General features: G+C 42.5%; 1 protein-coding gene across 3 annotated transcripts in view; it reads left to right on the top strand.

Moving 5' to 3' along the window:
- Add1 (adducin 1) overlaps positions 1-23,769 on the top strand; it is a 64,670-nt gene that overhangs the window by 29,354 nt on the left and 11,547 nt on the right. For all 3 annotated transcript variants that reach the window (XM_028758251.1, XM_028758253.1, XM_028758252.1), the window contains exons 2-12: positions 43-257; positions 6,045-6,207; positions 7,315-7,466; positions 12,715-12,795; positions 13,017-13,166; positions 15,923-16,066; positions 16,157-16,255; positions 16,845-17,021; positions 19,518-19,769; positions 22,398-22,499; positions 23,074-23,163. In XM_028758251.1, coding sequence (XP_028614084.1) covers positions 63-257; positions 6,045-6,207; positions 7,315-7,466; positions 12,715-12,795; positions 13,017-13,166; positions 15,923-16,066; positions 16,157-16,255; positions 16,845-17,021; positions 19,518-19,769; positions 22,398-22,499; positions 23,074-23,163 — 1,605 coding nt within the window. In that variant the 5' untranslated portion in view covers positions 43-62. The remainder of the gene's footprint in view (positions 1-42; positions 258-6,044; positions 6,208-7,314; positions 7,467-12,714; positions 12,796-13,016; positions 13,167-15,922; positions 16,067-16,156; positions 16,256-16,844; positions 17,022-19,517; positions 19,770-22,397; positions 22,500-23,073; positions 23,164-23,769) is intronic.

Below are 23,769 nucleotides of genomic sequence, written 5' to 3'. Positions count from 1 at the left end.
ATTGATTTGAACACAAAAATGTCTTTTATCTTCATTCTGTAGGACTCTAGGAAAATTGTGCAATGAACGGTGACACGCGGGCCGCAGTGGTGACCTCACCACCTCCAACCACAGCCCCTCACAAGGAGAGGTACTTTGACAGAGTTGATGAGAACAATCCAGAATATTTGCGGGAGAGGAACATGGCACCAGACCTTCGTCAGGACTTCAATATGATGGAGCAGAAGAAGAGAGTGTCTATGATTCTACAAAGTCCTGTAAGAAAAACACTTGTTTAGAATGAATTTGGCCAGTTTCCTTGTGATCCCTGTGCTAAGGGCCTGTTGTTTGAATGGGACACTCAGTTCTTGTTACATAGCATGTCAGTGTTCATGTTTATAGAAACTTGTTGAAAAATTCAACAAGTTTTGTTTGTGATAGCAGACATAAATAGAAGATTTTAGAATTACAAAGGATATTTACTTCTACTTTGAACTGTCTTCACTATTTATCTAAAGTGTTTTTTATAAACACTTGTAAATTGTAATTGTACATTGTAACAATGTAAAATTCACTGTTTTCTTCAAAATACAGGCCAAGCATCCCTATTTCAAAAATCCAAGACAAGTATTTGAAGCGTCACCGTACTGGATAAAACATTTGGATTTGAGATGTTTGTATGATCAACTGATAAAGCCTGTGCACATACTCCAAAATCTGAACTAATTCTCATTCCATCCCGAATCTTTTGAATAAGGGGCACTCGTGTGGCCTTCACTGGCTCTCGGTCATAGCTAAGCTAGTAACTCGCACCTGGTTTGTTACAGTCATCACTGTGGGCCACAGTCGTACCTACCGAGTGTCTTCTAGATGACACGCAATTAAAGTAGCCCTGTCCCCGCAGCTTCTTCCTGTTGAGTATGTTACCCTTATTGTGCTGCAGTCTCTTCCCTTCCTTCCTTCTAATCTGGTTTTGCTTTGTCCTGTTAGTGTTTTTGGAACGTGTCATTGACTTTTGAAAATGATACTGTCTTGTATGCTGTGAGGACATACGGATTTGAACTGAGGACTTAGCAGTAAGCAAGGCTTGTGAGGGAGAGCTCTAGTAGTTTGGGTTTGACTGTATTGCTATCAAGGTATAATGAGAAAGTGCTCAGATCTGTACGGAACTTGATGAATATAAAGGACACGTGTAGACATTCCAGTTGAAGGCAGTCAATGATTAAACACAATCATGTGCTGTGCTAAAAGTGGAGTGCTGGAACCAAGGGCGGCTCTGGTCAGAAGAGGCCTCTCTGAGGAGCGTTTGTTAGCCTGACTCCATAGCATGAGGGACCTGGCCATGTAGGTATCAAGAACAGAGACTTTCCAGCTTGAAAAGTAGGCTTAGGTGAATTCTTGGGTAGGGGTGTGCTTGGGGAGACTTGAAGAGACAAAAGTTTGTGTGATTGGTGGCATGGAGGGAGGATACCTCAAATGGATTCTGGAAGGCTGTGGAGGTTGAAATAGAAACTTGAACTGTTCTCTAAATATTATGGAGGTACTGGAGATTGCTGACAGGGAACAGACAGAATTCAAGTTTAAGGAGGTGATTCTGGCTTCAGTACGTAGTAGCCATCTTCCAAGTGGAAGAGAGTAAGAACTGTAATTAGGTTCAGGGTGGAAAGAGAGACTTGTTAGAGATTCACTTACAAGGTAGAATGATGGAGGGATAGAGGAAGTCAGAAGGAGAAGAAGCTAGGAGAACCCAAGAAGCTGAGCGACTGTGACTAGAGGTAGAGGGAGACTGAATTCAGCACACCTAGTGTGTGCAGGAGTGTGCCTGGCTCCAAGGGAGAATCTGAATTCAGCACACCTAGTGTGCAGAGGACTGTGCCTGGCTCTGAGGGTGTAAGGGACAGGGAGTAAGATGCTTCCTCACAAAGTATTTAGACCACAGAGAGCACTGGAGTATTGCTAGTCCAGTGTGAACTCTAGAACAGATCAAGGAGGGACAGTAGAGAAGGCAGTACAGTCATGTACAGCCTGGGTTTCATTAAAGGTGCACCTGTTGTGTCTCCTTCCTTTTGACAACAATACTTTGGTAATTGTGGGGGTTTGAATGAAAATGTCCCCCACAGCTCAGGTATTCAGATATGTGGTTGGTGGCTTTGTTTTCGGAGGTTGTAGAACCTTTGGGAGGTAGAACCTTTCTGGAGGAGGAGCACCACTGTGAGTGGGCTGTGAGAATAGTATTGTACCACTTCCAGTTTGTTCTCTCTGCTTCATGCTCATGGCTGAAGATAGATATCAGCTTCCTGCTCCTGCTACCATGCCTGCTTGCTGCATGCCTCCCTGCCATGATGGACTTCTGGAACCATAACCGAAAATAATCTCTTTCATAGTTCCCTTTTGGGCATGGTGTTTTATCACAGTAACAGAAAATTCACTAATATAGTAACTAATAATATCAGGTGCTAACAATGAGGGAAACTGAGGGCTCTCTGTTCTGTCTTTTTAACTTGTTTTTCTTTTACATCTGGAACTACCATACTCTCTAAAGTTTTTTTTGGTTTGGTTTATTTGGTTTTATTAAACATAGGCTTGTGTTATATGAAAAGTATGTATTGACATGGTGTAGGTCTCTTTTCCTTTGGAATATTGGTGGCCGGAGTAGTCCCACAGCGATGTCATGGAGCAGGGTGTGCCACGGAACCAATGCAGTGGTAGGAGTGTTACCGTATTACTTACTTTTCTTGTTGCCATGACTAAGTGCCTGCCCCCCCCCAAAAAAAAAGTGTTACAAGAAAAAGAGAATTTATTTTGACTTTCAGAGGGTTTGTCCCTAGTTACTTGGTTCTGTATTCTTAGAATATCATGGTGGCAAGAATGTAATAAAGGCAGGTCTTAACTTTTCAATGAATACAAAGCTTAGAAAAAGTAGAGAGTAGGGAGAGGGAAGAGAGGGGAAAGAGGGAAAGGAGAGAAGACAGTCCCACCCCAGCATAGTTGCCAATGCCTTTAATCCTAGTATTCAGAATCAGAGTCTGACAGATCTCTGTGAGTTCAGGCCAGCCAGGGATGCACAGTGAGGTCTTGTCTCAAAGAAAGCTGAGAGAGATTACTTCAGGAGAAGGTCCTGTAGGGGTCCTTCCAGCTGTTTGACTGAATAGGTGATTCCTGTATAGCCAGTGTGGGTCCGTGGCGAGCATCCTGGGCCAGAACCCTGGGGAACCTCAGTGGTGGTTAAATGTATGTGAAAGTGCTGGACTTTGAGTATTGCCTGCCCATGCTGTAGACTGTGACCAAGAGCAAGGTCCAGGTTCCTGTGAGGATTCTATAGAAGGCCTTTGGATTTGACGAGGGAGGGAATCGTACTGTCGGGGTGGAAATGTTGTTGACATACTGGATGAGCACGTGGCAGAGGAAGAAGTGAAGATGCTGGTGGCGGGCACGAGGGCAGCAGTAGTTGTATCAAGTGTAAACAGCTTGTGTGGTATGTGTTGAATGGGTGGGGATATTCCCATAACCCGAGCCTGTGTCTTGCCCAGTGTGAGATTTCTAGGTGGCAAAAGAAGCTTCCTAGGCTTCTTCCTCTGTGTAGCCCTGGCTGTCTTGGAACTTGCTCTGTAAACCAGGCTGACCTCAAACTCACAGCAGTCTGTTTGCCTCTGCCTCTGCCTCTGCCTCTGCCTCCTGTGTCCTGGGATTAACGGTGTGCATCACCCCTGCCCAGCACAAGGCTTCTTATCATAGCACCTTGCCCATCTGGTCTCTTTTGGATGATGTTTGCTATTAGCCTTCACCAAATAAACAGGGGCAGGGAAAATCAAGTTAGTCAGGTTAATGTGAAGGGGAACTTGAGGTCAGAGGCCATGAGCTTGCAGACAGGGTAGTGTGTTGATGTGGGCTGGCTTTCATGCCTTCTTTTACCTTTGTAAAACAGTAGCAGAGGGAAGAAAAGTAGTACATGAGTCACGAGGGTTTTGCTACTTGAATGGTAGAATTGGAAAAATGATTACTGTGGATCTAAGCTTAATGGAGGACAGCAGGCTATAGAGAAGGTGAGGAGGAATGTGGGGAATGTTAGAATCACAGTGGGTAGAGGAAAGTGTGATGTGGATACTAGAAGCGGCCAGTCGGAGAGTCCATTTGTGGCTTTGAGTAGGTTCAGAGCGTGACTGCAGAAGTGAGAGACGGGGAATGGAGAACACAGGAGAGAGATCTAGCTGAGAGAGGTTGGAGTGTAGATGTTGGACGTCAGGATTTGTTACCACAGTAGCACATAAGAGCCTTGGGCGGTGACCGGCGGCTGGAGGTAAAACCCAGGTAAGCATGGAAGTATTTTGAGGCCCTCACTCATCCCTCAGCCAGCTCTGTGCCTGCATGTAAATGTTGCCTGCAATGCTGCAAGTGTGAGACCTCATAACCTGCTCCCTTCCTGCTCACTGAGTCCTTGATGGTGGGGTTGTCTTACCTGTCTCAGAGTCTTCAGTGCCTAACACAGAGTCTAATGGTAGCACAGTTGAGTTGGATTTCCCATAGATATGAATGCATATTTGGAAAGCATTGAAATGTATTGTTTGACTTTTCAGACTGAGGATTCATGAGGACAGGAAGCCTTTAAAACTGAATGTCTCAGTTATTATTAAGCATATTATTGTGTTCAACTTTTTTTTTTTTTTAAGTAGTTCCTTTACATAGTCCAGGCTGGGTTTGAGCTTGCAGCCATGGTGATAAGTACCCCATGATACTTCTTTCAGTGGAAGGCAACTTATTTAGTCTTTGTGTTTTTATATGTATCCTCCTGAATTACACATTGAAAACAAAGACAGATCTGTAGCTGTGAATTCATGTTTTCATCTGAGATATCATTTATAATTATTTGGAAAAAAGATTTCTTTTAAGCTATTTGATCAGTTATAACAGTTTGAGGGAAGTTAAAAATACCTGAGCTAGGTGAGGTGCTATACACCTATAATCGCAGTATTCAAAAGCCAAAGCAAGAGAATAACTGTAAGTTCAAGGCCTGGTCTACATAGAGAGTTCAGGCCACCGATGGCTAGGTAGCTGTTAAACTCTATTCCAAAACACCCAAAACACAGCAACATAGAGAAATCTCTCCTATTACAACAATAGCTTCATGTTAAAATCATTCTCTACTGCATGCTTTTGCCTAATTTAGGGTTATTTAATTAAAGATAGAGGTTTTTCCCCCCTTTTTTTAATGCTTTAATTGACAGAGTCTCACTATGTAGCTCAAGATGGCCTTGAACCTGCAGTCTTCCTGCTTAAGTCCCCTAGATGTTAGGACTACAGGAATGTTATCATGCCCATCTTTCTGTTTCTACCTGAAGAAAATTATTCTATATAGGGTCTCATGTAGTTGAGGCTGCTTTTATCTTGTTCTGTAGCTGTGTAGCTTGCGATAACCTTGAGCTGATTCCTTTAGAGGATAACAGGTTTGCACTGCCATGCAGTTCTTTACTACTTTAAGAAAACAATTTCCTATTTTGAAGAAAATACAAAAAAGCACAAAGTAGAATATAAAAGTTATCAGTAGTCTTCTTCCTGAGAATTGTAATTATCATTTGATATACTTTTAATCTTTTTATAGTTTAGATTTTAATTTTTTCTTATAAAAACTGACTATATTACCTTTTTACTCAAAAAACATATCAAGAAAAGTTTTATGCCATTTAATTTTAAGATTTTCCTGTTAAATGCATCTGTAGAATTCCCAGCATGTTGAATCAGTTTTTTAATTTCTGAAATGTGGCCTACTTTTTAAAATCTGTGATGCTGAGATTAATTACCTTATGAATAAATCTTTAAATGCATTTCTTATATTCTTAAAATTGATTTCCATTATTTGAATCCTGTTCTAAGTTTTAAGCTTTTATTTTGTTAAATTACTTATAAAAAGGAATAAATCAGTTCATATTCTCAGAAGTGAAATGTTCAGACCACTCTTTGCTGCTCTGGCACTGGATGAAAGCAACATTTATCTGACAGTTCTACACTCACTCTAATAAAATAATAACACTCCCAATGGAAAGTGTGTGATATTTTAATATGCATTGTAGGCCTTCTGTGAAGAGCTGGAGTCCATGATACAAGAGCAGTTTAAGAAGGGGAAGAACCCCACAGGCCTGCTGGCATTGCAGCAGATTGCAGACTTCATGACAGCAAGTGTACCAAACGTCTACCCGGCAGCCCCACAAGGAGGGATGGCTGCTCTGAACATGAGTGAGTAGTTCTTGACTTTGTCTGTGATCTGTAACTTTCCAGATAAAATTCTGAAGCTTTTTCATGGGAACCACATGAGTCTGTGAGTATGCACTGGACAATGTACAGGATTGAGGGTTTTGATTTTTTTGGGAGGGCGGGCAGGGGGGTTGAGACAGAGTTTCTCTGTATAACCCTGGCTGTCCTGGAATTTCATTTGTAGAGCAGAGATCTGCCTGCTTCTGCCTCTCAAGTGCTGGGATTAAAGGCATATGCCATCACCACCTGGTAAATACGACTATAGAGTACATGATTTGGAAGGTACCAAACAGTAATCAAGGAAGAATCATTTGTTCTATGCGTTTTCTTTTATCTGATTACTCAGAAGTCCGTTACCAGCTATGATTGCTGTTGCTTGTGCCTCATTTTTATCCATGTATTCACTACAGTCCCTTTTCCTTCCACAAATCCTTGAGCCCACTTTTCATGTACTGATCATGTGCCACATGTCTGAGGCCTGATCAGAACACTGATACTCTGTGCCATGTTGTCTTGTGACAGATGTCACACGTGTGGTCTACTTCACTGTCCTTGATCACCACATCTCAATTATTGCTAGAGGAAATATCATTTACTGAGTTTGCCTTTGTCCTTGCCTCATGACTTGGTCCTGACATACTCACTGAAGTAACTGACCACCAAAAACATTCAGAGATCTTTCAAGGACCAACCAAACTGCTGGCTCTTTCAGATTCACATCTTACACGCTGATGAAATACCTGTGGGACATCTTTTCAAAATATGGCTTCGGTTTTTCTTACAGTCTAGCTTTTAGGCTTTTCCTGACATTTAGCACCCAACAGCCCCCAGCCAGAGGCTGTACATTTTCTTTTAATCTATTCTTTACTGCATCTCACAAATATCACTACATTTTTGTTACCTATTTTTGAACTATATATTAATACCAGAGAGAACATTGTCTTTCTGTCATTGAAATTTCTGAAATTTTATGGTCTAATATGGACAATAAATAGGACTGTGGTAATTGATTTACAGTTGACAAATACAAAAAATAAAATACTAATAAAAATTATAAAAAAGTTAGACGTTTGTTTTTCTTTATTTTAGGTCTTGGTATGGTTACTCCTGTGAATGACCTTCGAGGATCTGATTCCATTGCGTATGACAAAGGGGAGAAGTTACTGCGGTGTAAGCTGGCAGCGTTTTACAGACTGGCAGATCTCTTCGGGTGGTCTCAGCTAATCTACAATCACATCACAGTGAGTACTCCGACTCGTAACTGAGTAGTGCAGCTTAGTTCACTGAGGCGCTGGGGCCCGGCCCACAGGTTAATCAACCAGGTCTGCAAGAGAGAGAGGGGGATGGAGGGGCAAGAGGCATGAAGAATGGAGCCAAGACAGAGGGTCTGATCAAGGCTCTTTTATTGAAAGGCAATTATGGGTATATAAGCACAAGCAGGGGAGTGCAGCTGGAGACACTTTACCATGAGTGCCTTGCAGCTGGAGACACTAAACAAGAAGTCCAGGATATGTCTGAGAAAAACAAGATGTTTATTAGAGTGTGCTCAGCTGTTGTAGGTTGTTTGCAAACATATCATGCTAGAAAAACAAGTCTCTTGTCAGGGTGGCAAAGTATCAACCTGCAAATTTATGGCCCAAGATGGCTGCAAAGATGATAGCCGCTTTCTGCAAGGAGTTGGCTCCCAACAGTGGTAGGGTGAGGAGCCTCTTAAGTGTATAGCGCCATCTTTTCTTACATAGCTTAATAGCTCTTACAACACCCTCTCTTTGCATTTCTTGTTGCAGAACACAAGAATTGACATGTGTGGGTTAAAAGTTTTGAGAGTAGTTTTTAAAAACATCTTTCTAACCTAATTAATGAGTGTTTACCAAATTATAAGCCATTCCTAAAATTCATTTATGACTTACAAATCTAAGAATAACAGTATTTCTTCCTGACTCTGGTCAAAGCCCTCTGCCTGTGTGTTTTTCAGTTTCTCCAGTTTTGTTCCGTTCCCAGCATTATCAGGGCCTCTCTGTCCTCCCCTCATTTTTGTAACAGATGTTACTGGCTGTCTGCTTTCTCTGTGCTAACCCATTGTTCCAGCTCAGGTTGTGTGAGGGAACAGCTCGAGCCCTGCCTTGTGCAAGGGGTCCTCCCTTTTTCTAACCAATCAGCCCATTCTTCACCTTCTCCTGTCTAGCTTGCTTTCATGACCCATTATTTCAGTAATGCTCTTTGCTGGGTTTATGCTAGCTGAATTCAGTCCCTGGAACTCACATGGTGAAAAGGAAGGAAGGAAGGAAGGAAGGAAGGAAGGAAGGAAGGAAGGAAGGAAGGAAGGAAGAAAGAATTTGTGCAAATTGTTCTCTAGCCTTCAGGTACTGTGGCACATGACCACATTTCACCAATGAATGAATGAATGTATGAATGAATGTAAAAAAATGGAATTCCAAATCATCCTTGACTATTTGAATGCTAGTGTGAGCTCCATGTGACCCTGTTTCGATAAACAAATACATACATCTGGCCCTTCTTTGAGTAATCATCTTCATCATTTCATAGAATATTAAGGGCACTCTTGTTGCCCTGGCCGCACTTGTGTTCACCTGTAAATTCATTGCCTTCTTCCTTCTAGACTCTTAAGGACTAACAGCTTGCTTTGTCTTTCCCTTTTCTCTGAACTTCTTTTCCTTTGGCTTTCAAGCTTGTTTCAATTTCTTCTTGGTTCCTCCTCCCTACCCAACCTGGATTTTAGGAACTTTACTTTTTGTTTGTCTTTGTTTTTTGAGACAGGGTTTCTGTGTGGAGCCCTGGCTGTCCTGGAACTCACTGTGTAGACCATGCTGGCCTAGAACTCAGAGAGCTGCCTGCCTCTGTCTCCTGAGTGCTGTGGTTAAAGGCATGTGCCACCATGTAAATATTAATATAAATATAAAAGCTTCATTATTTTAAAACCTTTATTTGTGTGTGTGTATCTGTCTGTCTTCCTGTATACGTTCAGATGTTCGACGAGGCCCAGAGGATTGTGTTGGATCCCTTGAAACTAGAGTGTTAGGGGGTGTAAACCACTCTGTGGTGCTGGTACTAAACTTGGATCTCCTTGGAAGAGAAAACAGCACTCTTGACCACTGAGCATCTCTTCAGCCTCCACCTCTACTACATTTTGAGGCTGATTTTAACTCAGTATGTGACCTAGACTGACTCCAACTTGACAATACTGAGTTTTTAAAATGATCATTATAATTCCTACTTATTAAAATAAGTATACCTTCTGTAGGTGTTACGAGGTCTAAAGAAAAATCCATAGTCATGCCATTATTGCTATTTGTTTTGAGGTAGCAGATGTTAGCAGCTGCTTCTTAGACCGCTTAAGCCTTTTCTTCATATACATGTGTGGAGGTTTCCACATGTGAGCTTATAAGGAGTGCTTATTTCAGCTCCCTCTGGGCTCAGAGGAATGTGAAACCTGAAGTTGTGGTCTAGTGCTTTCCTTGTTAGCAGTGTGGTGTGATCCTTACTGCAGATGCCAGGTTGCCTCCCTTCTGTCTGCTCATTCCATCACTGTTAAAATGCAGTCTTCTGTAGAGTGTTATCCTGCCCTGTTTCCATGTAGCAGTGACTGATATCCATCTGTGCACAGTCTGATGGCATAGTTGTCACAGGAGTACCAGCTCCATAAGCAGAGCTGCTTTGTGCTCCCTCTTGTGGGCCTGGGACCAGGAATAGTGTCTGGCGCTGTGTAGGTATGCCCTAAACTATTAAATGGTGACTAGCCCTGGCTGAACTGAAACTACTTTAGGAAAATTGTGAAAAAGAACTCAGTAGTAACCTTTGGTAGCTGAACAGTAGGTCAGTTAGTTCATTTGCCACTGACCATCTGTTGGCCTTTCCAGCTAACTAGACTGGACAGAAAGCTCAGACGGAGATTTAATGCTAATTGACCCTAGGCAGATGTTACAGCTGTGACAGGCGTAGGAGAAGTGGTGCCTGGCTCTGACAGTGGCTTGTTTGTGTGTTTCTAAGATGGTGTGTATAGCTCGCCCTGTTGTGAATGCTATTTTAGTGACTTTGACTTAAATTTATAAGCCTCTCTCCTCTCACTTGTAATTTGTTTGGCATTAACAGAATTAAAATGCCAGTTAAATGTTTACTGTCCTGCCTATAAGTGATCTGCTTAGTTATTAATACAGAGTTTAAAAAAATTCAAGTTACCAAAAAGATTTTATTTTATCAACTGAAATCAGAGACTGTTTGAAGAAGAAACCATCCTTCCCTTTTGGCTTTTTAAATTTTAGAGTATTTTTGGTTTTGTTGTAAAGATTTATAACATCTATTTGTTTTACCATTAGATACCATCATACTATCCAGATATTATTATATAGATACTTAACAGGAAAGAGATATTAACAGTATTGGTGCAAAACGAGGTACCAAGAGTCATTTTGTCCTTACTCTGGAAGAGGGTCAGGGATTTTCTGCTAAGGGGATTTTATAGTGCTGACAGGTGTTAGAGGCTTGGAGAGGATAGATCAACTTAGATCTTTAAAGTTGTATCAGATTTAGAGAAGCCTCGGAGAAGGGAAAGGGCAAACCAGGTGGCCCAGCTGGGATACTGGGCTGAGGATCCTTTCTTGGTGATTCTTAGCTGGTGCACAGGCCTTTTTGTCCTGTGTTAAGTCTTAGCACCTGTGCAGTGTCACAGGTGATTGTCCCAGCTCCAGTCTAGACTTCATGGAATGTTAAGCTCTGAGGTGATAGTCTGGCCAGTGCATTGGGTATGGAGGATGTAGTATCCATCTCTGGAGCAGGCAGCCCACCCCTTCCTCCTGAGTGCTGGGATGTGCTTGGGTTTTAGGAGTTGGCTGAGGGTCTGAGGCTGTCCATCCTCATTACACAGGAGGATGGTAGACAAGGGTACTGACAGACACCACTGCTGAAGAAATCTGCTCTGAAATGCCCTTCTTTCACTTGATGTCTGAATTTTCTGTGTAATACCTTTTGCTTTAGACTAAGGATTGGATATTTTAAGTGTTTTCTATTAAAACATTTAAATATGTTAAGCTTACAATTAGAATTGTATATTGTTGTCTTTGAGACTGGATTGCACTGTATAGCTCTGGCTGACTTGGAACTTGCTGTAGAGGTCAGGCTGGCCTCAGGAAAAAAAGAAAAAGAGTGGAAAATCAATATAAAATGAACAAAATACAAGAAAATAACGTTATCTTTATAGAAAAATAAACTATTTTATAACATGAAAAATTGTCCAACTATTAGTAACCAGGAAATTAAATCTCCCCACTGTCTCCTCTCCTCCCTTCTTCTTTTCTCTTTCACTCCCTCTATAAATACTGTACCTAAGCTTAGCTGATGCTATGGGGTTTGTTAGTGTAGCAGATATGTAACATGCTTATGTCTAATCCATGAGGACTTTTCTCTTTTTTTTTTTTTTTCGAGACAGGGTTTCTCTATGTAGTTCTGGCTGTCCTGGAACTCACTCTGTAGACCAGGCTGGCCTCGAACTCAGAAATCCGCCTGCCTCTGCCTCCCAAGTGCTGGGATGAAAGGCGTGCGCCACCACCGCCCGGCCTTTAGAGAATACTTAAGTCTTATGAAAATGAGGTCGGTCTCTCTCTCTCTCTCTCTCTCTCTCTCTCTCTCTCTCAAACTGGGGAACTCTTCTTTTTACTGGTATATGCTGTGTATATTGTGCCTTTCTGTGCTGAATGAATTGTAGAGAGAAAGAGGGGCATACACATGCAGAGAAACCAGAGGGTGATGACATTTTTGTATTGGGACTTTCAAAACTACCTCAAACACTGAGGAAAGATTGTGTTCATTTGTGAATGTTACTATTTTCCCGTTGTCCTCCAGGTTTGTGTATTAACAAAATCTAGTTGGAAACTTTTATTTATTATTTATTTTATGTGTATGTGTGTGTGATTTATTTTATGTGTATGCATGTGTGCCTGCTTGTCTGTGTATATACCACATGTGTGCAGGTATCCACAGAGTCCGAACTGGGGGTGGATGGCCTGGGGGTGGATCCCCTTGAACTAGAGTTAGAGGTTGTTGGGAACTACCTGATGTGCACTCTGGGAAGCAGACCTAGGTCCTCTGTAAGAGCATCAAATGCTTTTAATTTTTGAACCGTTTCTCTAGCTCCTTGAAAACGTAGAGACGCTTGTCTAGAATGAGGTTTGGCACCATTTTGCCATTATACTGGTGGCCTCAGAATAGCCTTGCAATGACCTGTCAGAGGTTGAATGTTGAACTGGGTTGTTTGGCTTGTTTTCTATAAAGTTGATTTTCATTGTGACCAGTATACATCTGATAAGTTAAATTGCTGTACAGTAAGTGTTCAGTCATCCTAGCTCTGTGATAGACTGTATGCTTTAGTTCCTACCTAGTCATTATTCACCTGTGAGACTGTGTCCTGTAAGTGACACAGGTAATTTTTACCTCTGAAAAAACTACTTCTGTGCTGACTCAGGCATTTTCCCATAGACCAGAGTGAACTCTGAGCAGGAACACTTCCTCATCGTACCTTTTGGACTTCTCTACAGTGAAGTGACTGCATCCAGCTTGGTGAGAATACCCTTCGCTTTGGCATCGTGTTTATAATGATTCTATTAGATCTTTAAGTGCCCTCATGTCTGGCTGCAGACCCTAACTGAACATATACAAGTTTGAGTTTAGGAGGAACCTTTAAAAGACGTTATAGACACTTTTTCTTGGCTTTCAGTGTTTTCTAGTAAGGGTATATCGACGTCTTCTTGATATTTAAAGGTTTGCTTCTTTATTTGCAGGTTAAGGTCAATCTACAAGGAGATATAGTAGATCGTGGAAGCACTAACCTAGGAGTAAATCAGGCTGGCTTCACATTGCATTCTGCAATTTATGCTGCGCGACCAGATGCCAAGTGTATTGTGCACATTCACACACCAGCAGGGGCTGCGGTGAGTGTGCCACACCGGGAGCTTTGTAGGTCTGGTCTTGTTTATTTGTTTGGTTTTGTTTTTTCAAAACAGGGTCTCACTATGTATCTTTGGCTGTCCTGGAACTCAATATGTAGACCAGGCTGGCTTCATATCCAGAGATCTGGATGCCTCTCCCTCACAAATGCTGGGGCTAAAGGCATGTGCCATATATGCCCAGCTTTCATTATAGGTTTTAAAGCTCTGATTTGCCCTTGCTTGTTGTAGCAAGTTGATAAGTCTAAATTGTTATGTATTTTATATATACATGTATACACACACACACACACACACACACACACACGTGCACGCGCACACACATAATGTTTAAAGTTGTTGAGATGGTTCAGCAGGTAAGAATGGTTACTTCTCAAGCAAAGAAACTTTAATTCAGGTACCTAGGATCCACAGAAAAACGTATGTGGTTGCATGCATGCCTGTAACCCCATCTCTGTGACACGCAGACACAGGAAGGTCACTGGGTCTTGATGGCTACCAGCTCAGCTCTAGGTTTAGTGAAAGACACTGTCTCCAGGGAATGAGGTGGAGAGCAGTGGAGCAGGGCACTTGATGCTCTCCTTTGGTGCAGTGCTTGTGCAGGTACTTACCCCACCTCTACTTTTATAAACATCAGAGACAGTCATATACAGGAGTAAAAAAAACTTCCCAAATTCTCTATTTTAAAAATCTCTTCTTCTTTCTGTGCGAATGTGTTGCTGGGGATAGAGCTAAGCCTGCATAGTTCTAACCCTGAGCTACCCTTGGTCTCTAGTTGACTTACTTTCCCCTCTTCCTAGCCTGCCTGCCTCCCTCCCTCTTTCTGTCCGTCAGTTCATCTGTCTGTCCATCTATCTCTCCCTCATCCCCGTTTCCTTTCTTTTTAAAGATAGACCATTGCTATGTCCCCTGGCTGGCCTGGAACTGTGTAGCTACTTGTAGCAATTCTTTTGCCTCAGCCTACTGGGACAAGGTCTCCTAAGGTAGTCTAAGCTGTCTTTGAACATGTGATGATTTTTCTGCTTCAGCCTCTCAGTGTGAGGAATACAAGTCTGTACCATTGCAGCTGAATATATGTTTCTTTTATTTTTATTTTTTTCTTGTTTTTTTGAAACAAGGTCCTACTGTGTAGCCCTAGCTATTCTTGAACTCTATAACTCAAAATGAGTTATAGGTAACTCATAGACCAGGATGGCCCTGAACTCAGAGATTCATTTACCTGCTTTGGCCTCCAGAGTACTAGAACTAAAGCATGTACCACCATCTCAGCTTAAATAAATGTTAAAAATTAGCATATTCTGTAACAAATTAGAGGGAATTTTAGGAAGCATAAAAGCTGGGTGTTGCGGTAATTATTTAAAAATGGCCACTAGTTCAACCAACTATCTAAACTGCAGCGGCTCTGCCTAGCTCAGCTGCCATGTTCTGTGGCCAGAGGCCACATGCACGCCGCAGCTAGAAACGGCCAGCCACCAGCTCAAGCCGTCAGCTCAGGTGGCCAGAGATACCAGCCCTGCCACCCATGAGACGCCATCGTGGGAGATAGCTCTACCAATTTTCCACACTGTCTCTGCAAGGCTGGGCATTGCCCAGATCATCCCGCCATCCATGCAGGGCCCAGTAAGAGAATGAGACTCTAATGCTTAAAGATTAATCAAAGGCTTTATATGTTGGTAATGCTCGATAACAGTAAGCCCATACAGAGAGAGTTGTTTCCCAATTAGCTAACCTAAATAAACGTTGTTACCCGTAGTGCTCTCCATACCTGTGTGGCTCTCCGTCACTCCTACATCTTTCGTTCCTCTCCTAGCTCCTCCTCTTCCTTCTCCTCCTCTCCTCCTTATTCCTTCTCTTCCTCTCCTTACTCCTCCCACCTTAGCTCCTCCTACAGCTGGATAAATGTTTGTTTGTTTGTTGATAATACTGAAGATTGAAGCTCAGGCCTTAAGCAACTTTTTGAACTTGTGATCACTCTGACCCAGTCTGTGAGTAGCTGGGACGACAGACAGGCCTGCCCTACCAGGCCTAGCTATTTAGAATGCTTTTTTTTTGAGACTTTACTTTAAAACTTTAAAAAATGTTTTACTTAAAAAACATTACTATATTGCTGGGCATAGTGGCATACACCTTTAATTCTAGTACTCAAAGAAAAAGCAGGCAGATCTCTGTGAGTTTAAGGCCAGCCTGGTCTACATAGTGAGTTCCAGGACAGCCAGGACTACATAGTCTCAAAAAAACCAAACCAAACCAAACGAAACCAAACCAAACCAAAGCAGCAACACTTTACTATATTTATTTAAATAAATATAGAAGCATTATAAGTATGTAATTGTCCATTTGTAATAAATTACTTTTTTCAGTTATTTTTCTCTTATCTATAGCCTAAAATAAAACGTGAACAAAACCTTAGCATTTGAAACGTTTCCCTTTGAGACACAGTCCTCAGAGGGCCTGTTTCGTGTTCCCCTTCGTAACCCATGACTCGCTGCATTAACAGGCACTGGCTGGCATAGCATGTGTAATCTCTGGAAAATCCCAGTCATGCTTTTCCTCCCAAGTTCTCCTAGCTGCTGTCTGGGGCCCTGGAATTGATGGTTATCCAAGTTTGTGAGTTCATTTATTTCCAACAAGAAAATGAAGTTAAACATATATTAGTGCCATTTTATGTCTGTGAGGAACGCATTTGTGTGTCTTGAGTTGCTGTTTAACTTTTCTTTGTTGTGGTGCCACTTGGTGTCCAGGTCTCTGCAATGAAGTGTGGACTCTTGCCTATTTCCCCGGAGGCACTTTCCCTTGGAGATGTTGCTTATCATGACTATCATGGCATTCTGGTTGATGAAGAGGAAAAAATTTTGATTCAGAAAAATCTGGGCCCTAAAAGCAAGGTCCGTAGCATCTTTTGGTATTTCAGCTGTAGAGTCTAGAATGATGAGTCTCGGAGCCTCGTTCCACAGAGCTCCCTTGCTGTCCCTTAGGTTCTCATTCTGCGGAATCATGGGCTCGTGTCAGTTGGAGAGAGCGTGGAGGAGGCCTTCTATTACATCCATAACCTTGTAGTTGCATGTGAGATCCAGGTAGGCCGTTCCATTTAGCCAATCCTTTATTTGGGTGTTTCTGGGGTTCATGTGGATTTTCTAATACTTGTCTTGCAAGAGTGAAGTTATGAGCAGTCCCTTAGCCATGGTGAGCTCATGATTTGGAACTTACAAAAAAATTGTTGGGATTTTCATTTCTGATTTTTCATACATATATGCACACATCACTTACGGAATATTGGTATGTGCTGTAGCTTTATGTATATTCTACATATATATTACTGCAATTGACCTTCACTATCCTTTTGAAAAAGCTAGAGCAGAAACCTAGAGGATTTTTGCCTCTCAGTGTCAATATTCCTCATGCTGCTCTACTCGGCCTCTAGCTCCTGCTGCCCCGCCATTCAGTCCTGACATCTGTCAGGTGATAAGGAAATGTTCCCATTTCTTACTACTGTCCGTATTGTGTCATTGTAAAGAAAATCTCTGAAAATGACTTTATAATCTCTATAAAATGCCCCACATGTTTTTCTAATTTCTGTGGAGAGTTGTTCAGTACTCTTTGTGGTCATTTGTTTCTCTTGATCTCTGTGGAATCAAGCCATATTGTTTGCTCGTTTTTGAAAAGGTTCGAACTCTGGCAAGTGCTGGAGGACCAGATAACTTAGTTCTGCTGGATCCTGGGAAGTACAAAGCCAAATCCCGTTCTCCAGGGACTCCAGCAGGGGGAGGTTCGGGATCACCTCCCAAGTGGCAGATTGGGGAGCAGGAATTTGAAGCTCTTATGCGGATGCTCGATAATCTGGTGAGGATGTTGCTTATTGTTATTTTATTTTATTGTTCTAAAGCGCAAATGTTTTTCATAGCAGTCAAAATGGCTGTCTTCATGTGTATCTGAATGCTGTCACACTAAAAAGTCTTGAAGAATTACCAGTTAATAGTTAGGTTGAACCATAATAAAATATGACATAAAGATGCTTTTTAAAAACAAATTTGTCGTATAGCTGTGGATGACAGTGAACTCTTGAACCTACTGTCTATAGCTCTCAAGTGCTGCGATTAAAGGGTACATAGCACCATGTCTGGTTTTACGCAGTGTTAGGGATTAGGGCTGGAGCTCAGGGCTTTGTACATGTTAGCTGATCATTCTAACTGAGCCACATTCTAAGTTTTATTCTTTTTTTTTCTTTTTCTTTTCTATGAATTTATTTTAAAGTGTGTGTATGTGTGCGTGTGTGTGTGTGCGTGAGTTTGTGTGAGGGTAGTGCCCACAGAGTCCACAAGAGAGTGTTAGATCTGCTGGAGCTGGAGTTAGAGGCAGTTGTGACCCTCCCACCTTGGGTACTGGGAACTAAACTTGCCTGCAAGAGCTGTAAGTGCCCTTAACTACTGAGCAATGTCTCTAGCCCTCTGATCCATCTTTAAATAAAATTTTGTCTGTGGACCTAGTGGGAACTAAGACTGCAGCTCGGATAACTTATCGTTGTGGGAAGTCAGCGCAGGACAGCAAGCAACTCCAGGTAGTAACTAGAGCAGAATCCATGGAGGAGTGCTGCACTGGCTTGCACCCTCTGGCTTGCTCAGGGATCCTTCTACAACCCAGGCTCAACTACCTAGATATGTATGGCACCTCCCACAGCCAGCTGGGTCCTCCTACATTAGTTAACAATTATGAGATGTCTCCATGACAGCTGAAGCTAATGACACCACCTCAGCCTTCCAAAGCAGGTCTCTACTCTGCTACTTGTGGGACTATTTCTAGAGTACTTCTGTCACAGGGTGCAGCCTCTGAATGGATGGATATGACTGGCATAGTCCCATGTGACTCGTGTGATGAACTGCAGTGAGGGACTCATTCTGAGTTTGAGACCATTAGATAAGTTATGAAACATTTGTCTGACACATGATGCTACCTTGTGCTTTTTCAAATAATTTTTTTTTTTTAAGAGGGACAGCATATATGCCGTGGTATATATGTGGAAGTCAAATGACAGCCTGCAGGAGATAATTTTTTCCTACTACCACATGGGTTCCAGGAATTGAACTCAGATTGTCAGGTTTATTAGCAAGTATCTTCATCTGCTGAGCCATCTTGGTGGCCTTCTATGTTATGTAGCAAAATAGATTCAGCTTAATGATTTGAAACAGCACTTCATTATTTCCTTGGGTCAGCACCCCAGATACCAAGGAAGTCTGATGGATGCAATCAGACAATTAGCCAGGACAGGCTTCTCATCAGAAAGTTCAGCTGCGGGGGCTGGAGAGATGGCTCAGTGGTTAAGAGCACTGACTGCACTTCCAGAGGTCCTGAGTTCAAATCCCAGCAACCACATGGTGGCTCACAACCATCTGTAACAAGATCTGATGCCCTCTTCTGGTGTGTCTGAAGACAGCTACAGTGTATTCATATATAATAAATAAATAAACCTTTAAAAAAAAAAAAGAAAGTTCAGCTGGGGGATGATCCACTTCCAGAGAATATTTCTTTATAGCTGCAGTATTGATGGTAGCTTGCTTTTCCATAGCTGGTAGTGAGATGGAGACACACAAAATAGGCACTCCTGTTTTTATGTAATTCATGCTTGTCACCTGTAGCAAATGCCAAGGCCTACAAGCAAGTTTGGAAGTTCCACCTATGCCACAAGGGGAGGGAGTTAGAAGTGATGGAGACCCAGAGTCTTCTGTGCAGTCTGTTTGCCTCAACTTTTGGGTGCTAAGTATTAGATAGGTGAAATAAGGAAGTCACAACTGTCTCTGAGGAAGTTAGCAAACAAGTTGGCCAAGCAGAAGTGTGGATTATGTGGGGCACATCTCTCAAAGCATAGCAGATGGTCACAAGCTCAAGTTGAAGACTGAATTCAAATGTGCTCAAACACCTAAGAACTGGTTCTTAAAATTCTTTGGGCCGTGTGTGTGTGTGTGTGTGTGTGTGTGTGTGTGTGTGTGTGTGTGTCTCTGTCTGTCTGTCTGTCTGTGTGCTTGTGGAAACCAGCAACTTTGGGTGCCTGCCTGCCTTTTTATCTCTTTATCTCTCTCTCTGTATCTATCTATCTATCTATCTATCTATCTATCTATCTATCTATCTATCTCTGTATATATGTATGTATGTATCTATCTATCTATCTCTGTATGTATGTATGTATCTATCTATCATCTATGTATCTATGTATCTATGTATCTATCTATCTATCTATCTATCTATCATCTATCTATGGATGAATGATGGTTTCTTACCATATACCCAAAGTGAATTTATTTTGAGATCTAGAGTGTGGACTGCTTTTCCCTCTTTGAATCCTAGGGCTATAGAACTGGCTACCCTTATCGATACCCTGCTCTGAGAGAGAGATCTAAAAAGTACAGTGATGTGGAAGTCCCTGCCAGTGTCACAGGCCACTCCTTTGCTAGTGATGGCGATTCGGGCACTTGCTCTCCGCTCAGACACAGTTTTCAGAAGCAACAGCGAGAGAAGACAAGATGGCTGAACTCTGGCCGTGGTGATGACGCTTCTGAGGAGGGGCAGAATGGAAGCAGTCCCAAGTCGAAGACTAAGGTGTGGACGAACATTACACACGATCACGTGAAACCCTTGCTGCAGTCTCTCTCGTCCGGTGTCTGCGTGCCAAGCTGTATTACCAACTGCTTGGTCTGTGCCTACCTTACTGTTCATAGTTAGATGATGTAGAGTGAGTTGGGCAGCTGGGGCTCCGGAGGCTTTGGGACCTTCCCTTTCTGACCTCATGAATGAGCACTGCCTGTGTGACTTGCTTCTTTCTGAGCCAAAATCTACTGTATGTCTTAGCTAAAATCCCAGTTAATACTGTCTGCTTGAAACTGCTTAAGATACAAAGTACCTCTTCAGTAATTCCAACTAACCCAACTCTACACATAGCAGAAGTACTAAAGAACTTACATGCATTAACCTAAAAGCAGGAGCTCGCCTTTAACTCAGCATCTGTCTGAGAAACCTTACAGTTCACTTAGGAAACAGTACTCATGGCATAAACCTTATTCTTTAGTGTTGCAAACTCGACAGAGTGCATTCATCCCGTTACCAAAACCGCTTTGTCTCTGGTATCTTCTTACGCAGTTTTCTTCTTACGGTTTTCTGGCCAGTTCTTCACTGACCTTTGTCCTCGTTCAGCATTGTTGCCTGTCCTCTGTCCCACAGCCTCCGAATGCTTATGCCAGCTGCCCTCTGCATGGACTGTTGCATGTGAGTAGATGGCCATGGTGGCGAGTCTTTTGACTCCTGCTGGGTGTGGCATGACCCAAGTGCAGCGCAGGCCATCTGCAGGCACCAGCGACAAGACTCAGCCAGGGGTGCTGGGTTAAGTACAATTGCTGCTCAGGGTTCTCATGTGCTCTGAGAGATGCTTGATGCCCGGTGATGAAACATTCTCTGGAAGTGGATCATCCCCCAGCTGAACTTTCTTTTTTTTTTTTAAAGGTTTATTTATTTATTATATATGAATACACTGAGGATGGATGGACCATAATTTTGTACAGGCTAGCTAGGACAGTCTGCCCAGATACTGAGCTGATATGTAGCAAAAGCCGATTGCCATGGTCCCTAGTGAAGGGACACTGCATGACAAGTTCAGGCAGGGACAAGCAGACAGGAGAGTGGTCCCCTTGTAAACGTGCTTTCACTTTAAACACTTAAAAGAGAAAAAGGTTTTGTCTTCTCCAGGTGGTTCTGGTATGGTGAGAAGCCTCCACACTTCTGAGCAGCTGCGTCCATGGGGTCAGGAGCCTGAATGGCTGTAGCTGGCCTCAGGGCTCGGGTGTGGGACTTTCTTCCTCTCTTATCTTACCCTCCGTTTTCTTTATTTGACTTACTTGTAAAATGGAGTGTACCTTACAAACAAAACCCCTGTTTGCTGATGCTGTGAGCACTCTGCATTGCCTGGAGTCTTTGCACTGTGCACCTGCAGCAGAAGCTGTGAGCACTGAAGCTTAGCTTGAAAAGTCAAGGTACTTGAGGTATTTAGTCAATGTGTGCCTCAAAGGGCCTGGTCAGCATATGTCTATGTTTCTTACTGTTCTGGAGTAATACAAGTTGTGTGCAGGGTGCCCAGGTTGGTATATTTTTAATTTACAATAATTGCTATTTTCAAATGTGTTCAAGCTTCTGAGTGGCTGTTTTAATGTTTTTACTAAAATTATTTTTACTAAAATGCTGGAGTTATTTTTGTCTCAGAAGATAAGCATCAGTGAGTACCCACGGCTCCACGCCCATTCCACACTCCTTCGCAGTGGCTAAGCATTTGATGGTTTTGTTGCTTCCTTTAAACTCTTATGGTTTATGGCTTTTTTATTGCCTCTCAAAAATATTCTGAAAGGCATAACACTTGCAAGATGGCTTGTTTTACACTTTAGTGCCTGCTCATGCTTAAGTATTAGAATTGGCTAAAAAGTCTCATATTTTATTGGAGAGCCCAAAATAATAATGAATAAAAAGTACAGCATGTGGACAATGTGCACTGATATCTAAAACAGCCTTTGAAGACTCATGAAGTGCTTTAAGTTTGTTTGGGATATTTTGTAACACTTAAAAGTATTAAGTTATATAAAATATTTGACATCACCAAAATCTTCTACTAGGTAGCAACTGTATTGGTGCTAATACAGTACTTTTCTTGGTTTGGAATAGTCTATACCTGGTACATTCTGATGCTATCATTTATTTTAATGTAAAACTTTGGTGATGCCCACTCTTGCCTCACAGTGCAGACTTTGCCTACCCCTTGGGTAGGAGCATCACATTGCTTCTCATGATTGTCATCCCATGCTTCCAGTTGGCTTTGGTGTTGGCTGACTCTCAGGGCAGTGAACCAATGGTCTCTGAGGGGACCACATCTAGCAGGTCCCTGGGTTATAAGGCCCAGCTGAGTAGTCAGCTATTTTGCTCCAGACCTTGAGTGAGCTCTCTTAATGGCCTTTTTCTGTCAGTCATAACTTTGAGTCCTATCACTTGCTGTTTTTTTTTTTTTTTTTTTTATGGCCACATCACACTCCTGTGATGACTCTACTGGGTGACCCAGGAAATGTGGTCATTGGTTCCGTCCTGTGATGTTCAGTGCATGATCAGACGTGAGATCATTTGGACAGATTGGATGCTGTGGTGTCATTTACTGTTGTCATTATCCTGACTTTTCACATGTTCTTGATATTCCAGTGGACTAAAGAGGATGGACATAGAACTTCCACCTCTGCTGTCCCTAACCTGTTTGTTCCATTGAACACTAACCCAAAAGAGGTCCAGGAGATGAGGAACAAGGTGTGTATCGCTGTCTGCACTTGGTGGGGGTGTGGGTATAGAGTTGGGAGGGGTGCTCTATGCTATGGGGTAGAGTGTGCATGGTCTAGCACAGTTATCTTTTCGTAGTGGTGCTTCTGCTCATAGTTTGGGGTCCCACTGTTTCTTAAACTTCTCAACTAGCAGTTCTGAAGTGTGGAAACTGCAGAGCCTGATCTTAATAGGAACAGACAGCAGCCCTTGCCTTTCAGGGTTCATTCAGAGATCTGTGTGCTGTGTTTGATGTGTTAGACCAGGAGATGCATCAGCATTCACAGCATCACTGACAGACTTCCCACCGACTTACTAAGTTCAGTACCTTATAAGAGCCATGAACAGTCGAGAGTAGTCCAGCCCATTATGCCTGTAGTTCATCACCCTCTGTGCAGTTAGGCCAATACCCTAAAGTAGGTGTGTCCTAGCCATCTTCCAACATGGGCCTAGACAGAAGCATAGCTTGCACCTGGCCAGGGTCTTAAGTGTGTAAACACAGGATTGGAAGTTACAGTTTCCATTCTCTGTACTACTCATGTGCCTTTTTTCTTCCTATCCTCAGATTCGAGAGCAGAACTTACAGGACATTAAGACGGCAGGACCTCAGTCCCAGGTTTTGTGTGGTGTGATGATGGACAGAAGCCTCGTTCAGGTAAGAGAACATAGTGTCTCTCTCTGACATTAGTGGGTGGTGACTAAGACCAAACCGATGTTGTGAGGTGAGTGTTCTAGGCCAGTGGGTGTCTTTGTTTAAAGTCATGATAATACAGACGCTTGGTACTTGAGTTCCAGACCATGTATAAGCATGCCGAGGGCGTATCCACCCTTCTAGCCCTGCTCCTTAGAGTGCATGCATACTCAAGGGCTCATATGCCTCTGCTTTGAAACGGGCTTCCCTGGTATCCTCTGGGTACTGTGTAAATGCCAGGAGGCGGGTGGGCTATGGACCTTTGTTTTGGTGTATACTCATGTCTGCAACAAAGTGCTGCTTGGGATGCAGAGTGGGTGGGTGTGAGCTTGTAAATGTGGTCTAGCCACATTTACATGAGTTTCTGTAAACCGACTTACATAGAGTGGCACACTGACACTGATTGTGTAAGTGGTTATCTCTGAGATCAGGATGCCACCCGATGCTTTCAGTCTCACTGCAGGAGTAGGTGATTGTTGCTGCTTTTTTTTTTTTTTTTAAATTGGCCAGTTATGGTCTTGGTTTCATGTCCAATGTCTGCATGTACCACTGTCATCAACCATGCCGTTG

This window comes from Grammomys surdaster, unplaced genomic scaffold (genome assembly GCF_004785775.1).
Source record: "Grammomys surdaster isolate TR1022 unplaced genomic scaffold, NIH_TR_1.0 126187, whole genome shotgun sequence".
NCBI classification, from domain to species: Eukaryota; Metazoa; Chordata; class Mammalia; order Rodentia; family Muridae; genus Grammomys; species Grammomys surdaster.
Note: the sequence above shows the minus strand (reverse complement) of the source record. Positions and strands in the feature narration are given on the sequence as shown.